This window comes from Schistocerca cancellata, chromosome 5 (genome assembly GCF_023864275.1).
Source record: "Schistocerca cancellata isolate TAMUIC-IGC-003103 chromosome 5, iqSchCanc2.1, whole genome shotgun sequence".
Classification (NCBI taxonomy): Eukaryota; Metazoa; Arthropoda; class Insecta; order Orthoptera; family Acrididae; genus Schistocerca; species Schistocerca cancellata.
The window spans coordinates 277180418-277193284 of record NC_064630.1 but is presented as its reverse complement, the minus strand read 5'-3'; the positions used below and the strand labels follow the sequence as shown (position 1 = coordinate 277193284).

The following is a 12867-nucleotide window of genomic DNA, read 5'->3' as shown; positions in this document are numbered from 1 at the left end:
AACTGAACGGTTCGCGGGTAGCGTTGTCTTCCAGTGTCAACTTTGTTCTCAACAAAATCATTTATCAATCGCTACAAACGTATTCTCACATGGAAAAACACGGTTCAGAAATCTGGCGCTGTAAATTGTGCGGAGCTCCAGTGCATTTTGACCCGCATACGCGGAATGCATATCGGCGTATTCGTCGGATAAATAGCAATGACGCGTCGTGGGACCACTATGTTCACTGCTATGGCGTTGTCTCATAGCGCCACTTTCTGTGTACATTCACAGCTAAACGAAGACTTCCGAGAACGGCCGACTGCGTCAGTACGATTTCCGTAAACGATCGAATGACTAGCAGATAGAAGTTTGCTAAAGAGGCTGATACTAATCATAGCAGTTCTTATCATTGTTTACGTTGGATGGTAGCGCATGAGAATCCTGAGCCGTTGGCTCGGGTTCAATCCACAGTATCGTCAACTCTTTAATTTTTGTGTTGCTCTCTTGTTCGGTTTGAGGAAACCAAATGAAGAACACGTTTGGCATACCGCCTCTGGCAGGCTGCTTGAATTTGCCCGTGTGGCGACCAGATTGGCTAACTTCAATGCTAGATCCTTCGGAAATGGCGCACCGTATCAATTTTTTTTCTTAAAAATTATTTCTCAGCACAATATACAGCCCTTACAAGCTTTTCAGACTGTTTCTGATCACCCTGCATATAGTTTCTTTAATCTCATTCTTATTTCATTTAGTATGTTCCCCACCCTGTACACTCCATCGTTGTTAGTTTACCTTCAACAATGTGTCGTAAGGAATCATTAAAATAGCTAGTAGCACAGGAGGATCACTACCTCACTGGTGCTCACTGTGGGCTCTGCAAAGCAAATCTCTATATAATTTGGCGCGCATCATCGATCGGCAAAACCAACCACTAAATTTATCAGAAAATCTTTCGGCAGTTTTAGTGCTGGGTGGAATTCGGCGTGTTTTCTTACCTTAACGTGGCATGATTGCAAAACTAAATATTTAAAGATTATTATGGATTCAATAGAGTCGTCATCTCGCCTGAAAATCGGAAAACGAAAAGGAAAAAGATCAATAGGTATCAAATAAAACCTCGAAGTATTCTTTGCTTAACCATTTAGTTACAATAAAAATACATTGCTGAGCCAAAACATTATGACCACCTGCTTAATAGTGTGTTGGTTCACTTTTGGAACGCAATAAAGTAGCGATTATGCTTATTCGGAAAGTTCCTGATAGGATATTGGTGATATGTGACACTGGATGTCTACGCGCAGTACACGCAGTTTCACAAATTAAGGGCTTGGGGTCGTCTGCTGCGTAGCCTCACGTTGAAAGATGTACGCTGACACTGAGAAGTGAGCTCTGGACCACTTGTGTCTACACTAAGATTGCAGTCTGTCGTCGGGTCAGCCACAAATAGCCACCAGTGCTGCTTTAGGAGGGCGGGCAAGGCTCCAAACTCCATGTTCTGTGGTGAGTCTTTCTATTGATGCTCACGACAATAGGACCGAACAGACGACCAGCTTCGTCGTTCCCAGGAGCTGATTCCCTGGGTACAGGCCATAATAACCCGTATCGTCACTAGAATGATTCCCCTTTCGTTTCTGCTTCGCTTACATACCTTCCTTACTACGGGAGACGCCCGTAACGCCACCGGGCGGCATTCAATATTGAGGTGGGCGGTAGTTATAATGTTATGGCTCCTCAGTGTAAATCGGAACGTATCACATTCTCTTCTGTCGAAATGAGAGAGTGACGTACAAAAACATCCTGCACTTCCTGATCTTTGCAGTCCGGCGATGTCTACGTACAAGGTGCCCACTGGAGCGACCGTGAACCGCGATCCGTGCCAGATGCGACGCAACATCGCTTCAGGCCCCACGACGGGTCTCGAAGTCTTCCTCAAGTCGCTGCCCGAAGAGGAATCTCTGGGCGATGGCCAGAGGGACCGTAATGGGTACAGGGTCAGTACTTGTAACCTAACTCTTCTCTCTCTCTTTTTCCTGTCCATTCTGCACCTGAAACTGTGTAAGTGATTAGAACTATGAAACCACCTGCAATCTGCCCAGTCCTTCATGGTTATCGCTCCACCCTGAAAAACTTTTATATTTCGTTAGCTCTCTCCTGCTTTATCAGTTTTACCTTCCCTGCTAATATTTCTGCATTGATATCCAAGTGTGACAAAGGCACATGCCTGCCTTTCAGTTCTTACCCACATGCCAAAGAATTATAAAACGGCACACTCAGATGTGGTCATCTGTAGGTCTTCCTCCCACATGTCACCTTGTACCCTTTAATTCTTTTGCTGTTTCAGGAGACTGAGTATTATAGAAGTATATTTTATTATCTTTGTTTTCGAGACCACTTCTTCTCATAGCAAGTCTGAGTACCTTTCTTTTCCTCCGTTAGTATGATTTACTAAGGATCGCAATTACTGCAGCAGTGTTCGTGAACATGTCACAAATGGATCACGTATGTTCTCTCTATTGCAGTCGGTTTAAATCATTGTGGAATTCATTGGGTCAGTTCATATATTTTCCATCCCTTTCATTCATTTCATAACGAGTTATTTAACGATACTTAGTCCGTGCGAGTAAACCCCAGTCGAATCCATCACAAGTTATCAGATTCTGTACCCTCATCATGCCCATTACCTCACATTTACCTACACTTAATTCAAGTTGATATCCATAATAGTAGTAAGGATATGGCGGCATGAGGACACTTTTGATATGCAATTGACATGCAAATTAATTAAACTGATCGATTAATTACCTCTTCTCATCCCACCCCCACCCACAGATATTGTCATGTGTTTTCCCCAGCTGGCACGTGGGTTCCTGCTCCCTCCCACACCCCTCCCCTTCCCTCACCTACCCTATTGGTGGAAATTTCGAATTTTCCTCTGTAAAATCCAATTGTCATTTCAGAGAAAGTATTATTAACGGAAATTGTTGATGGAAATTGTTTATGAAATGGGGATAGGTGGTAGAAATCGAAGAAAATTCAAAGGATGGGAAATCGAAGAATTATGCACTGCAGAGGACATAATATGTATTTTGTAGGACAGGTGTACACTGTGGTCACTCTGTCGGGCGTTACATGTGTGCGTCACACAGTTGTGACTGTCCAGCGAGGGTATTGCTCGCACAGCAGTCTGCTGCTGAATGAGCAGTCATGCACATCGCACATGTGCGCCACTTTGTGTGTGGTATCTGGCGGCCTGCAGCAGAACCACAGGAGCCACTCCCCGGCTGGACCACAGCATCTTCACCTCGCACATCATTACTGGACCAAACACACTGGACCCGCCGCCCCAACACACCCACAGTAGGAGCCTCCTCACAGTCTGCTATTGCTGAAGGCCACGGTGGAGGGGGAGGGCGGGGGGGGGGGGGCTGCAGCGGCCGGCCAGTAGTAGAAGAGAAATCAGCAAATTATTGTAATGTTAGCTGCCTTTCCCTAGATGCGTTGGCACTGGCCATCAACCATGAACAACCGATTTGTTTTCGAAGTTTAGTGCCTCCCTCCCTCAGCTGTGCCCTAACGAACACCAACATGTTTTAGAGGGATACAGCTAATGTCAGAAGTGCCAGGCTATCTGATGTCCCAGAATAAACAAAGAGTGTTTTCTGAACATAGAAGCTGCTTACAACTTTCCAGCCACATGCAGCTACTTGTCAGCAAACAATGGATGTTTTAGAAAGTTCCCTCTGTCTGTCTGTCCCAGAATTTTTTCTCCCTCGCTGCAGCGTTCTGTTTCTCACCCACCTCCACCAAGCCTGCTTCAGCCTGTTTGAAGAAAAATAAGAACACTTGTAACTTGCTGGTATGGCTTTCTGAGTTCCTATTGATCCTCTGCAAAATAGAGGGTGGAGTCTGAAGGTATGTAAACCCCAATACCCACCAAAACCATCATCAGTTTTGGACAGTGCCTAGTTGTGTCTGTGTGATCTTCGCAATATGAAATGGCCAGCCAGTAGTGATGCCAGTCTCAGTGGTGATGGGAAACGGCCAAACTTGGGTCAGTTGCCATGTAAGCATTTATAAAAAAAATTATGAGTTGAAACTGCGACAGTTAAAATATTTAGTAGCAAAGTTTTCAAATGTTTACGAGATTGTGATACATTTTCGTACAAAGTGGTTGGACAAGTTCTTTTTTCCTGCTGCTGCAGTATTCTTCTCCGAGATGCAGGCTGAATTAGAGTGTCAGCTGGAAATTGAGTCTGTATTCAGATTATAAAAAGTTTTTATAAAATTTTTTAACACGCTGTCGTAGCATTAGAGCGCCAGCTGACCAACTTTGAGCGGCTCTTGGAGACGGGAATGCAGCAAGAACGTAAGTACATTTGTAATATTGCTGTTAGTATTTATTTTCATCATATACAGTTGTGTGAGGTACATATTCTTCATCGTTGTAGATGCTGCTGTGGAGCAAGAGGAGGATGTGAATCTAGCAGGGTGACCAGGTGTCATCACTTCCATTTGGTATGAACTTATATTTTTTGTAGTTATGTGTAATCAATATATCGCTGTATGTAAAATCAGTACCTACTTTTTTGTTGTTGTTTCTTACAATCAGTATCTTGTTGTAGATTACTTCTGTAAGATGGATCAGTGGTTCCCCAACAACAATTCCAGAAAAGGTGAAATATCAGAGTGGGTGCACGAGATGATGGCTGCTGAAAAGCAGTGCCCTCTCGCCCTTTTGGATGAGGAGGAGGAAGCATTTGATTGAGTGGGCGAACTAGCAGAAAGATTGACTGAACTGCTCAATCCTAGGACCTAGAGTGCAAAAAGTGTTTAAAATGAAATCGTGTTTGTTACAGCATATAATTATTATTCTGGACTACTGAGGTACCTAATTGTTGTTACTTGTTTACAGCAAATACTAAAAAAATCTTGAGCATTGTACTTCATTTTTTCTTTTATTCATATGTTACAAATGTGCCACCTACACTGCCACCGCAATAGCCCACTGTGGCACTGGCACCTAGAGAGTGTGGTTGGGAGGGGGGGGGGGGGGCAGGCATCACACATACCCCTGAGCAGTGTACACCACAGTGGAAGCAATTGCGGCCACTGCAATACTGGCCCCACACCATCACATACTCTCAGGTGTGAGTGGGTGGTTCTGTCAGAGCAACGATCTCGCAACCTCCAGGCTGGCGGTGGTGAAGGCTCCAGCATGCAGCAACATCAACGAGCGCCCTCTCCACAGCCTGGATGCTCCCACAGGGCTCACCACCTGCTCCCACTTTGGCTCTGGCTGTTCGCCATCGCCGGCAGTGAAAGGTATCTGTGTCTCAGTCCACACCCCTCATCTAAGATGGCGCCTCCTCCCCAATGTCACCATCTTCCAGGTGGATGCAGTCGTCTCCTAGTTGTATTGTTCATGGTAATGAACCTGTGACTAGCGGTAGTGCTCTTTCCTGTCCTGGCAGTGAAAGACATCATATTAGTGGTGTTATAACTCTCTAGAATACTAGGCACTAGCTAGGGCCTTTGTGGGTCGTATCTCGATCACTAGAATTGATAATCTGGCCAGAGAGTATCGTAACCCTGTTGGGTTTTTAGAAGCATGCCTCCCGATGTTGGAGCCAGAGCTCCTCAAAACCTTAGATGATCCGAGACTTAATGCCATTAAGAGTAATGCAGTAATCTGCTGCGAGTTGACTAATCCCTCCCTCCCCCTAAACAGCAGGGTGCTGCTGAGAAGCAAAGCCTGCACTACATCTGGGGTGATAACGGCGTTATATCACTGAGTACGTCGATTGCCGAGTGGTATCGTGCATCCACCTTGAGTGTTATACTGGCCCAGTTTTATGACATGGAAATAAGAGGGTCAGCTGAAGCACTCTGCCAAACATCACACCTCAACATCCATATTGATGTCTATGATCCCTTAGATAAAAGGGTCCAGTTATATCAAACTCCCTGAGGATATTAAGAACAAGTGATCCTGTGTTAAGGTCCAAACTGAAAAGGATAATGCTTGTTTTGCATGGTCAGTGCTGGCTTGTAAGAGAAATTATAGTATACATCCAGAGCGTACAGGTCAATACCATGTCTGCAAAAATACGATCCATGTGGGGTATAACTTTGACAGAATCGAGTTCCCCGTAAAGATTCAGGACATACCAAAAGTTGAGGCCCAAAATCCTAGAACATCGGTTCATGTTTATGGCCTGAAGAAGCAGAAAAGCAATCCAGAAGCGCAGCACCACTCCATAAGCAGTGGAACGTGATCATCTTGTAAACATTAATGGATGGAGGTAGGTAGAATCACCCGAGCTATCTCCTTCAGTCATTCCCCCGAGTTGAAGGAGTATCCTGAATTAATTACCGAAAAAAAGATGGGCCCGACTAGTTATACCAAAAGGGAGTTTTATACACTACTGGCCATTAAAATTGCTACACTACGAAGATGACGTGCTACAGAAGCGAAATTTAACCGACAGGAAGAACATGCTGTGATATGCAATTGATTAGCTTTTCAGAGCATTTACATAAAGTTGGCGCCGGTGGCGACACCTACAATGTGCTGACATGAGGAAAGTTTCCAACCGATTTCTCATAAACAAACAGCAGTTGACCGGCGTTGCCTGGTGAAACGTTGTTGTGATGCCTCGTGTAAGGAGGAGAAATGAGTACCATCACGTTTCCGACTTTGATAAAGGTCGGATTGTAGCGTATCGCGATTGCGGTTTATCGTATCGCGACATTTCTGCTCGCGTTGGTCGAGATCCAATGACTGTTAGCAGAATATGGAATCGGTGGGTTCAGGAGGGTAATACGGAACGCCGTGCTGGATCCCAACGGCCTCGTATCACTAGTAGTCGAGATGACAGGCATCTTATCAGCATGGCTGTAACGGATCGTGCAGCCACGTCTCGATCCCTGAGTCAACAGGTGTGGACGTTTGCAAGACAACAACCACCTGCACGAACAGTTCGACGACGTTTGCAGCAGCAAGGACTATCAGCTCGGAGACCATGGCTGCGGTTACCCTTGACGCTGCATCACAGACAGGAGCGCCTGCTATGATGTACTCAACGACGAACCTGGGTGCACGAATGGCAAAACATCATTTTTTCGGGTGAATCCAGGTTCTGTTTACAGCATCATGATGGTCGCATCTCTGTTTGGCGACATCGTGGTGAACGCACATTGGAAGCGTGTATTCGTCATCGCCATACTGGCGTATCACCCGGCGTGATGGCATGGGGTGCCATTGGTTACACGTCTCGGTCACCTCTTGTTCGCATTGACGGCACTTTGAACTGTGGACGTTACATTTCAGATGTGTTACGACCCATGCCTCTACCCTTCATTCGATCCCTGTGACACCCTACATTTCAGCAGGATAATGTACGGCCGCATGTGCATGTCCTGTAAGGGCCTTTCTGGATACAGAAAATGTTCGACTGCTGCCCTGGCCAGCACAATCTCCAGATCTCTCACCAACTGAAAACGTCTGGTCAATGGTGGCCGAGCAACTGGCTCGTCACAATACGCCAGTCACTATTCTTGATGAACTGTGGTATCGTGTTGAAGCTGCATGCGCAACTGTACCTGTACACGCCATCCAAGCTCTGTTTGACTCAATGCCCAGGCGTATCAAGGCCGTTTTTACGGCCAGAGGTGATTGTTCTGGGTACTTATTTCTCAAGATCTATGCATCCAAATTGAGTGAAAATGTAATCACATGTCAGTTATAATATAATATATTTGTCCAATGAATCCCCGTTTGTCATCTCCATTTCTTCTTGGTGTAGCAATTTTAATGGCCAGTAGTGTAAATTAATGACTACGTTCATTTTCCGTAAAGCCATGCAGGATGTGAGAAATGAACGCAATATTTTGATTAGGACCGAATTGGAGGGGTCGTGGGGCGTAAGAAACCTCATCACCTGACTAAATTTAAGTGTTCACTATTTTCAGTGAGATGTCGAAGGTTTCAGTAGAGTTTACAAAATCTATTTGGGAATGTGTAAACTGGACAATAAACTCTACATGTACCGCTTCCACTATGAGTTTGGTAAAATTCATTTCGTGGAGGCAAAGTTATTTTATGTGGATACCGATAGCTTCACTTACTGCAATCCATATGAATCAATTAGATGTCACGGTAATGAATTCGACACATTGGGCTACACTGATGATAATCCTTATGGTATGGTTCCTCAGAACGAGAAGAATATCGTCTTAATGGAAGATGAGGCAGATGAATTGCTGATTGTTGAGTTTGTGGGTCTAAGATCCAAAATTTATGCATATCGTGCAATAGGTGGAGCCACCCATACATGGACTAAGGGTGTGTAATGTGCTGCATCACGTGTACTCATGGTCGAAGGCTACCTGCAGTGCCTGTACGGTGGTATTCGCAGTGGTCCACCTCAACCTCCACATATGGTACAGCAAACTAGTATTCGACTGCGAGGTCACGAGGTGAACACCGTGCTGCAATCTAAAGTTGGATTCCGACCTCATGATGATAAAAGATCCATTCGTGATGACAGGATCGAGACCCTTCCTCCCATACTCACACTATTTACTTGAAGAGCATAGGCGGGGGGTGGGGGGGGGAGGTCCTCCGACAGCGTGAATGAGATGAGAGAGTGAGTGACTGACTGAGAGCTTGTGCTGAATAGTGGAAATATTACATGTGTGTGATGTATGGTGCGCCTGCATGTGTGGTTTCTTATGAGTCTGGGTGTATGCTTATGAGTGTGTTTGAGTGTGGATGCCTGTGAAAATATGTATGCCTGCGTGCAAACACAATCTGCCTATTTTTTCCCCTTAACAAGTAGCATACTATGTCTGCATGATCATAGAAGCACCATGCACTAGGAAAAATTATAAAAAGGTAAATACAAGCAATGTGTTTATGGCGTTTAAAAATAGGAGTAAAATCACTGAAAAAGTTAAAAACACTGTGACCGAGAAAAAAATAGTTTTATAGTATTTACTCTTTATTGCACTTCATGTGCCTGTGTGACTGTGTGAGTGCATGTGTAAACAAAAGTTTTTTAAGTTTCACCTACCGCGAGCTGTCGAAGACAAACTAGTTTTAAGTGTGAGTTCCACGCAGTTCATTTTAGTGCAGCTGTTTCGGATGAACATAGGAGGGCCACCCACTTCATTGTATTATTAACTTATTTCAGCAGCTTGAGGCGGAAAATGTTTTAGAGTCACCCAGTTCAGTGTATTAATTAAGTCTTCTGTTTGGGTGGAATTTCACTTGTAACAGTTATACACACATCAAAAAAAGTTTTGCCTCACACCGGTCCCCAGAACTCCTCAAGATAGACGTTGACTCTGGGTATTGTATCACAGACACCGTTCCTTTTATTGTTCAGAGATGTCACTAAACCCGCCAAAAGATGTGAACAACCATGCATGAGCAGCGCCTATTAGACGGAGGGGTCCGACGGCCGATCAGTTCCAATCATTCCATCAGGAAGGAGGGACACGGCTCGTGTTGTCTGTAGTTCAACCATGCCTAGACGGTCAATACCACGGTTCGATCGCGTTCGCTTCGATACTTTGTGCCAGGAAGGGCTCTCTCAACAAGAGAAGTGTCCAAGCATCTCAGAGTGAACCAAAGCGATGTTGTCCGGACATGGAGAGACAGAAACTGTCGATGACATGCATCGCTCAGGCCGCCCAAGGGCTACTACTGCAGTGGATGACTGCTACCTAAGGATTACGGCTCGGAGGAACCCTGTCAGCAACGCCACCATGTTGAATAATGCTTTTCGTGCAGCCACAAGACGTCATGTTACGACCCAAACTGTGCGCTATAGGCTGCATGATGCGCAACTTCACTCCCGACATTCATTGCGAGATCCATCTTTGCAACCACGACACCATGCAGCACGGTACAGATGGGCCCAACAAGAAGCCGAATGGACAGCTCGGGATTGGCATCACGTCCTCTTCCCGATGAATGTCGCATATGCCCTCCACCAGACAATGGTCCGAACCGTGTTTGGTGAGAACCTGGTCAGGATGAACGCCTTAGACACACCCTGTCCAGTGAGTGCAGCAAGATGGAGGTTCCTTGCTGTTTTGGGGTAGCATTATGTGGGGCCGACGTACGCCGCTGGTGGTCATGGAAGGCGCCGTAAAGGCTGTACGATACGTGAATGCTATCCTCCGACCGATAGTGCAATTATATCGGCAGCATATTGGCGAGGCATTTGTCTTCGTGGGCGACAATTCGCGCCCCCATCGTGCACTTCATGTGAACGACTTCCTTCAGAATAACGACATCCCTCGACTAGAGAGGCCAACATGTTCTCCAGACATGAACCCTATCGAACATGCCTGGGATAAATTGGAAAGGGCTGTTTATGGACGACGTGACCCACCAACCACTCTGTGGGATCTACGCCGAATCACCGTTGAGGAGTGGGACATTTTGCACCAACAGCGCCTTGATGAACTTGCGGATAGTATACCACAACGAATACAGGCAAGCATCAATGCAAGAGGACGTGCTATTGGGTATTAGAGGTACCGGTGTGTACAGCAATCTGGACCATCACCTCTGAAGGTCTCGCTGTATGGTGGTACAACATGCAATGTGTGGTTTTCATGAGCAATAAAAAGGGCGGAAATGATGTTTATGTTGACCTCTATTCCGATTTTCTATACAGGTTCCGGAACTCTCGGAACCGAGGTGAAGCAAAACTTTTTTGATGTGTGTAGTATTAGCTCGAGAGAAACCGTGCCTCTGCAACAGCTGTAACCAGTACTGCAATGTAAAGTAAAAAAAAAAAATTTCATGCAGTACTATAATTTGTAAACCCAAGAACAGTGAATAAAAAAAAGTTAGAACAGTAACAAGAACTGTGAATGTAAAAGCGGTATTACTTCGTATATTGTAAAAGCAACAACATTTGTGGATGTAATGCTCTATTGCTACTGTAAATATTTATGTCTGATTAAAAAAGATTGTTATTCGTTACCATACGTCTTTATTGTTACTTCACAAAATCCGTACCCTTACAGATGTATAAAAAGACTGCGCATGGTGCACAAGATAGTCGTTTGAAGCATGAAGGAGGTGACGTTTAAGATGAAGGAAAACAAAATATATGTAATGATTGCTTGGGATTTCACCTATCGCGCTCCACGTATAGGTTTTTGGGAACAGGTGACGCGGGATCGTGTCCACTCCCAAAGACATATAGCAAACGTCTGAAATTACATCACCTGTGATTGAACAAAGCCACAGATGTAGGATCTGGGAAAAGCTATGTCCTAGGCAGAAACAAAGAAATGTGAGGTACAAGATTCATTTATTTTCATTAATTTAACTTAAAATTAAGCTTACATTTTTATAAGCAGGCTCAACGCTATCTTTATATATATTCTTAAGCTAATGGAAAGCAGGGCACCCGTAGAACCGCCTTTGACGTAGATGATGGTATAAGGATGATTGAATGTTCGAAGTGACATAATCATATCTGTGTAAGGTATACGAGGATCGCCCAGTGTTAACCACTTTGCACTCCTCCATATTGTAGCATAATTCACATCCTTGAGAGGCCTCAGTGACGCAATGCTTGCTGAGAATGTCTCTAGTGTACCAGCACCTCCAGTGTATGCTATGAATGCAACATCTTTAAATATGAATTGTCTACACTCACCAACATAGAAACCTTGAGTGTCAGAAACGCAGTTCACACTCCAAGTTATCACTGTGAAATGCTCTGGGTATGACATAGCACTTTGTCATTTATATAGCACGCTGCACAGCACCAGTAAGTGGGCAATAGTTAATCACACAGTCATATAAATTAGAGCATACACTGCAGTGTGTTCTGGAAAATTTGATGAGGATTCAAAATCGATTCATCCTCTGTTTGGTCCTGATTTAATTATATCATTCTACTCAGAACAGTCTAGTACGATGATTGGTGTCAGCTCCTTCAATTTCCATGGACTGCGTAGACATTCTTTCTCTTCAACAGTTTCATAGTAAGAAGCACGGAACCTTGCTAGACTGTAGCAGTTAATTGTCATACGGATAGAATTCATGTAGACTCTGGCATTAGTTAAATTACAGTTATCAAATATGGTGGAATCATTTGCTGAGTTCCCACTTCCATTGGTCTGAAATGCAAGTATGCTGAATCTCGGTTTTTCCAGCTGCATGTAGGTTTTAATAGCCTATGTTTGTCTGCTCGCTGTGTGTTGCATTGGATAATCAAAAACCTCCAATTAGCGGATTCCTGCCCTAGCCAGTGTCAGTCTCTTGGCAGTGGGTTCATTGCTGGGGGTACTGCGACTGTTGTCAGAACAGTCAAGAATGTACAAAACTCGCAGGAGCAACTGCAGGAGGTACGAAGAAATGACCACATGATGGAGGCAGCAGCTACTGGAAAAGGGCTGTACTTGAAATCATACAAAAAAGGACTAGGTCTCTTCATAAACAAAAAGAAACATAAAAAGCCTACCAGTACTACCAGACAGGGCGTTTACAAATACATATCTGCTTAAACTTGTTAAGAAGAAATTTAACATCCCGAGATTCCGTGATGTGTTTATGCGGAATATATTACCGAAGACTATGTGGAAATCAGGAGAATGCGGAATTGTGAATCTAGATGTAGCAGGACGACATGAAACTCACTAGGTAGCATATAAAATTAAAAAAAAGACGGATTCCACAAAATTTTACAAATCTGATCAGACAGTGGACATTCTCCCTGTCAGTTCAAGCCATGTTGAATACGATAGATTGATTCATTCAATTTATGGTTTCTTTCCATTAGTTAGAACAGGGTATAAGATTTTTGAGACTCCTACCAACGCTATATACCTTCCAGTGACAATTCAGACAGT

The 12867-nt window shown here is 44.4% G+C and overlaps 1 protein-coding gene across 1 annotated transcript in view; it reads left to right on the top strand.

The window, feature by feature from the left end:
* Nucleotides 1-12867, top strand: part of LOC126188495 (sodium channel protein Nach-like) — a 122701-nt gene that overhangs the window by 28547 nt on the left and 81287 nt on the right. The window contains exon 4 of the mRNA XM_049930099.1: nt 1802-1973. Within this exon, the coding sequence (XP_049786056.1) occupies nt 1802-1973 (172 nt within the window). The remainder of the gene's footprint in view (nt 1-1801; nt 1974-12867) is intronic.